The sequence below is a fragment of the Chanodichthys erythropterus genome, chromosome 22 (assembly GCF_024489055.1).
Source record: "Chanodichthys erythropterus isolate Z2021 chromosome 22, ASM2448905v1, whole genome shotgun sequence".
In the NCBI taxonomy this organism is placed as follows: domain Eukaryota; kingdom Metazoa; phylum Chordata; class Actinopteri; order Cypriniformes; family Xenocyprididae; genus Chanodichthys; species Chanodichthys erythropterus.
In genome coordinates, this window is record NC_090242.1 from 15,281,397 (window position 1) to 15,288,089 (window position 6,693).

At 32.6% G+C, this 6,693-nt stretch overlaps 1 protein-coding gene across 1 annotated transcript; it reads left to right on the forward strand.

Annotated features, from left to right (window-relative positions):
- Positions 1-1,839: 1,839 nt before the first annotated feature.
- On the forward strand, positions 1,840-6,673 carry aqp7 (aquaporin 7). The gene is made up of 6 exons (XM_067375173.1): positions 1,840-2,049; positions 4,133-4,259; positions 4,353-4,490; positions 4,603-4,721; positions 4,812-5,029; positions 6,154-6,673. The coding sequence occupies exons 1-6, from the start codon at positions 1,936-1,938 to the stop codon at positions 6,344-6,346; spliced, it is 909 nt and encodes a 302-aa protein (XP_067231274.1). The 5' UTR covers positions 1,840-1,935; the 3' UTR covers positions 6,347-6,673.
- The last annotated feature ends 20 nt before the right edge of the window (positions 6,674-6,693 follow it).

A 6,693-nucleotide genomic window follows, 5' to 3' on the forward strand; every position in this document is an offset into this window, starting at 1 on the left:
TGTATATTTGATGGATGAAAGTCATATTATATTTCATAAAATAGCCTATATTTCATAATTTGTATTTTTTGTCATAAACCAATGATACTGGTCACCTTTTACATCTAAAAGGTGTTCCTGAAAAGTAACAGTTTTGAACAAGGTTTCTGTCAAACAGTGAAAATATATAATAAGTGTATCGATCAACAGTGATTTTGAATTTCTTTATCTAGAGTGTTAATGGCTGGTCCTCAACAGGTGGATGATGACATCACTGTAAAAAAAAAGCTGAAAGTATACTTTGTGCACAGTCAAACGCAATTTAAATGTGTATGTGCAGGTTGCACATACACAGTTACAGAAATCTGGCGGAAATTATAAAAAGTTACAAAAATCTGTTTGCTGACCCTCACGTACACATAAAAAGTGAGGTATACATTGGCCTTTAGAATGGTAATGACACAAAAAAATTTCATTCAAAAAGAAAGGAAAAATTAAAATAAGGATTTGGTTATTGAGTAATAGATGGAATAATGAATGATGAAATTAATTTATTGTAATATATGCAATATAGAAAATAACTCATTCCGTTGACTTTAGACCCATGTTGTATATGTAAAAAACGGTTACTTTTCAGGAACGCTGACAGACATAAAGGATGACCAATTGCATTGATTTATGACAAAAAATTAAAAATTATGAAATATATAGCCTAATATATTAAATATAATAAGACTTACATCCATCAAATATACAAAAGTAGCCTTGTTAAGATGTAAAATGTGTGGCAGATGAACAATTGTCTGCAGTAAATATGTTCCTACTTGCAAAAAATTGCAAATATTAAAGATTTCTATATGGGAAATTTTTGACCCATGTGTGTAAAATTGATGTAGAAACTGTGTTTGTTTATAAAGTAAGAAAGAAAAAATAAACATAATTATTTGTATAAAAACAAAAACAAGATATTTAAGTAATACCTGAAATATATAAATGATAAAATACATAAAAATAAATAATAAAAAAAAATTTCTTTCAAAGATTGTTTTTAACCCAGCATTTTTAAAATCCTTCACACAGTGGACTACCAGTAAAATTGATAAAAATGTGGAACCAAAAATTATTCAGACACTTTGACCTGACCATGTTTTGCTTAAGTGTTATCTGACACAATTAAGATTAATTTTTTCTGACACAGAGATCTTGTCATATTTTATTACCATTTTTTAAACTATAGTGAATAAACTGTATTAATGAATGAAATGTTCAAGGTGTCTGAATAAATTTAGCTTTGACTGTAAATATATATATTCACCTACACTATTGGGTTGCACATTGGTCAGCTATTAGCTGTTTATCTCTTCCCACTAGTTCCTACATTCCTCAATACAAATCAGTAAGAGATAAGCTATCTTTATAGCAAGCACAAACCTCTGGTATATATTGATGATAGAGTATGAGAGTACAGAGTGCAAAGAATTACTTATTTATTGAATTATTTGATTGTTCAAGTTTATTAATAGTAGCTATACAAATCAGTTAAAACTAAAACTATAAGATTTTTATTAAAGCTGAGAATTTGTATCACTACAACTGTGAAACTGTGTAAAATCACACATACACATGCGTGAGGTTAAATAACAAGTGAATTATTAGTTTTACTGTAAGACATATATCAGTTCATATATATGATATATTGCAGGATTATGTTATCTGAAATTGAAACTGATGTAACATTTGAAAATAACTCGTGATACTGCTGTCAGTGTGTGTTTCCTGTCATGCATGAGTAATGGGGAGGGGCAAAGACTTCATATAAATAGACACTGCTGACAAACTGACAAACAGTACAATCCAGACAAGCCCAATGACAACCATTCAAAGAGCCTGAATTAGCAAAACAGAGGGAGAATATTGCAGAAAAAGTGCAAGGAAATTAAACAGGAAGTCAGCATAATGGAGGACGGTATTCGAGGCCATATGGCACCCACTGTGGTCTCCATGTTGAAGATCAAGAATGAATGTATTCGAGTGGTCCTGGCAGAGACCCTCTGCTCATTCATCATGATGGTAAGAGGTTTGTGAGAATTCATTTTGCTGCTTAATGGTGGCTCATTTCATTGCATAAAGACTTGAATAATCATGATGATGGCAAGCTTGGAAAACAGTTAATATAATTTTACTGTGGAGTATTTTACTGATGATTTCCTTCATTGTTTTATTCATTCATTCATGATGTCTTTGTACTTGTCATTGTAATGCTTTGGATCACATGCCCACATGCACGAGTGGTCGGTATAGTTTGATAGGAGACAGACCATGTGCTACATACTTTCTATTTTTGGAGAGATTGGCAAGACATACTTTTTTCCATTATCAGGTGAAACTCAAAGTGACCATGCCAAAATTAATGCAAAAACTCGGCCAATAAATGCTAACTGACCATTCATTTTGTATTATTTATATACTATTATAGTTTTATTAATATTTTGAATATTGAATATTTCATTTTCATTTTAGTTTAATTCTTAGTTATTTTATGTGTTTTTGTCATTTTTTAAATTTTAAATATTACTATTCAGCTATAATTTATTTGGTAACACTTTACAATAGGGTGTCATTTGTTAACATTAGGAAATATTAACTAACATGAACTAACAAATTTAACCTTTATTAATGTTAGTTAATACAAATGTTCATGTCAGTTCACAGTGCATTAACTAATGTTAACATATACAACTTTTGATCTTAAAAAATGTATTTGATTAACAATAACTAAGATTAATAAATGCTGTATAAGTAATGTTCATTGTTAATTCATGTTAACTAATGTAGTTAACTAATGAAACCTTATTGTAAAGTGTAAATGTTTATTTTTATTTTGGTTTTAGTTTAGGTTCAGTTTTAGTTTTAATTTATTTTCATTTAGTAATTTCAGTGCTTTAATTTAAACTCATTTCAGATAGTTTCCAAGGAAACATTTCTTATTTTTTGTGGAGTTTATTGTATTGTTCACGCATTGGAAACAAATGGGAAGCAAATTTCATCTAGTGGAAACATTTGGTACTGCGCCAAGCAAAATCTTACTGAAAGCTCATTTTTTGAGATATCAAACTCAAATTTGGAGCACAACTTGTTTAGATTTATGGTTTTGATATTCTTACAGTTTTTCAGTAAAACAAGTTTTTGAAAATATGTATTACATATAAAATTGAAAAATAGTATTTTGTGCATTTTTCATAATAATAAACTTAAACTTTTATAACTTTTTTTTTTTGTTTCACTTTTTTCACTTCAGCAATAATCTGCCAAGTGTCATCTTTAAAAAATACCAAACTTAAGTGCTCCAAAGAATGCAAGTTTATGGGTAAACAGATAGGATAATAACTATTCCATAAATATAATTTAGTACCATAAAATCCCCTAAAAATACAAAATATTAAATAAAAAAAAACATTATCAAACTAAAATATAGTACATTTACTTAAAAAAACAGTCATTTTCCACTGCCATGCAAACAGCACCAGAGAGTTAATAGTTTTACTTCCATTTTTAGTTAAAAATAACAACTCTGTTTCTGTCTCATTGCAGTCTCTAAGTACACAGCAAAATCCCCAGAGTTAAATCAACTCTGCTCAGATAGCATATGGTCCCTCTCTATATAGTGTTAAAGTAACACGGAAGCAGAGTTAAAGTTAATGAGATAATTAAGTGATGAAGTTATGATTGAGCATTAGTGATGAACACCTGCTGTTAACAAGCATAATCACTAAAGAGAAACATAATAACAACAAAGGACTTCCAGCTACATCCTTAGATGAAATCAAATAAAGATAAAAGACATTAAATCTCTCAAGATCTGATTAAACAACTCCACAAACAGCATATTATTTCATTAACTTTAACTCTGCTTCAGTGATATTTTAACTCTATATAGAGAGGGACCATATGTTCTCTGAGCAGAGCTGATTTAACTCTGGGGATTTTGCTGTGTACACCTAAAATCAACATTTTATGTCCATTTAATTTTTTTATCTGATAAGTAGCCATGAAATAAGCCTTGAATCAGGGTTTATTTTCCTATTATGTCCTGCTGCACATCATCCATAATTAGCCTGTTTAGTTTCTCTGACAGACTGTTTTTGAATTCCAGGTTTTCGGCCTTGGCTGTATTGCACAAGTGGTCACAGGAAATGGCTTTTTTGGAGAGTACCTCAGCATAAATATAGGCTTTGGGTTAAGTGTGGCTATGGGTGCGCACATTGGTGGAAAAGTGTCAGGTGAGACCCTCTTGACCCCAAACACCAAGTCAGAGCTCTCCTAAATTCCTTAATGACAATGAATAATGCAATATGTTTTACTCTATCACATAGGAGCTCATATGAATGCTGCTGTTTCATTCACAATGTGCGTGTTTGGCCGTTTGCGCTGGAAGATGCTGCCACTATATGTTCTCGCCCAGTTTCTGGGTTCCTTCCTTGCTGCTGGGACCATTTTTACACTTTATTATGGTGAGCAAATACTCATCTTGTTCTTCCGAAGTTATTTTTGTTCTTAGTGTTGGAGTAGGTCATATAAACTACCACAAGGTTTCTTTGCTCACATCTGTACTGTGCTTTATAGATGCTATACATCATTACTGTGGGGGCAATTTCACTGTGTCTGGCCCCAAAGCAACAGCTGGGATCTTTGCCACATATCCAGCACCTTACATCTCAATCTACACTGGATTCTTCGACCAGGTATTCCAAAATGAACAATGTGCAAAAAAATTGCTCGACTGTACCTGTTAAGCACTTTTAGAGGAAGATATTTTAATATCTCTGAATCAGGTTCTGGGCACCGCCATGCTGTTGTTGTGTATGATGGCTCTGTCAGACCAGAGAAACCAGCCGGTTGTGGCTGGAGGTGAGCCTGTGGGTGTGGGGCTCGTGGTGCTGCTCATTGGTGTCTCTCTGGGGAGCAACAGCGGCTATGCCATCAATCCCACACGAGACCTGGGGCCAAGAGTCTTCACACTGATGGCAGGTTGGGGCATGGAGGTTTTCAGGTAAATAAATTTAATCTAAAATCAAGCTATAAAACACTCTTTAATATTTGTTTGGATCAGGGTTACTGATTTGCAACATTTCCCACATTTTCAGCCACGATAACCCTGTGTGGTCTGAATTCTTGATGTGGATGACTTAAAACCATCCATTATGTTATTGATTTTGCTCAAGTTTATCTACAATTATCTACAGAGCCCCTAAAGGGACATGGTGAAAAATTTTTAAATGCTTTTGAGTTCACTCGCAAAAGTTTTGTGTTCCCCGAGAAACTTTGCATTCGCTCGCAAATCCTCTGTGTTCCCTCACAAAAAAATTATTGCCCCCCTCCCCCACCCCCCCAAAAAAATACAATTTCTCAGGGGAAAGCAAACATTTTGCGAGCGAATGCAAGGTTTCTTGAGAGAATGCAAAAGCACTGACATCTAACTTTTCCTTTCATCTCATGTTTTTTTTTTCCATTCCCATGTCCCTTTAGGGGCTCCGTAATTATCATATCAGATCTGTAACTGGAAAATACTTTGAGTTGTATGCCTGACCTGAACTTGGTGCATGGTTTACCATCACTGTAAAATTATTTTGGAAAGTTATTTTATATAGGTACTTTATTTATTATTAATAATAATAATGTATTATGTTTACATGAATGTTTATTAAAATATTTAGTTATTCAAATAATGTAGACATAATATATATCATATTATTATTTAATCACATAATGATTAATGCTTGAAACATCCATTGTGATTTTCTTAAAAAGTTGACAATAGGAACCGTCACAATTATCAGCTCAGATCTGTAACAAGAAAATAACAAAAAAAAAAAAAAAACGAATGATATTTTAACTGGTATGCCTGAATTTGGTGTATGATTTGCTATGACTGTAAAAATGTAAAACTATGTAAAATTATTTTATTTAAGAACTTGATTTAATAATAAAAAATAATAAATGTTTTAAAATAATTCAATTAAATAAAGTACAAATAATATATTATTAGAATATTATAATTATTTATTAAAAACAATAAATAACAATGCAAAAAATATTACATTTTTATTTGTTATTTAATCTGGAGGTGTAAATTACTCTAACAATACAGTTTAATTTGACTCAATGTATTTCCAGGGCAGGCAATGGATGGTGGTGGGTACCCTTGGTGGCCCCCTTTATTGGTGGAGTGACTGGGGCTTTAATCTACAAAGCATTTGTAGAGCTACACCACCCTGATCTTAAGAGCACTAAGACACAGTCTACAGAAGATCCTGAATGTGTTCCTTTGGAAAAGTACAAGAATGGCACTACAGAGATATCTGTGTGAGACCTGCTCAAGTTAAGGACCAAAAATGGTTCAGGGACCAATTAAGAAAAGTTCCCTTTCCATTGAGGCCAGCTGGGATGTTTCCAGGAAAAATAAGAGACATGGATGCCTGTCGAAAAGCTTATGGGGTGAATTTCTCAGGCCAACTTTCTCAGCCCAGGGTGTACTACCAAAATAATCTATTGAACAATCTCAGGAATCCATGTCCATGTTTGATCTTTAATAAATATTTTGCACACACATTCACAGACTTATGGGCATCAATAGAAGAAATTAAGCTGCTTAAGTCAGGATGAATACCAACAGTCAACATGCCTGTATGAGAACAGTCAACAGGCATTTGTTGG

Bases quoted from the DNA above. Each gene is read 5' to 3' on its own strand.
- aqp7 (XM_067375173.1), top strand. From the start codon at position 1,936: ATGGAGGACGGTATTCGAGGCCATATGGCACCCACTGTGGTCTCCATG. The intron at 2,050-4,132 runs GTAAGAGGTTTG...TTTGAATTCCAG, and splicing joins TCTGCTCATTCATCATGATG to GTTTTCGGCCTTGGCTGTAT. The intron at 4,491-4,602 runs GTGAGCAAATAC...TGTGCTTTATAG, and splicing joins CATTTTTACACTTTATTATG to ATGCTATACATCATTACTGT.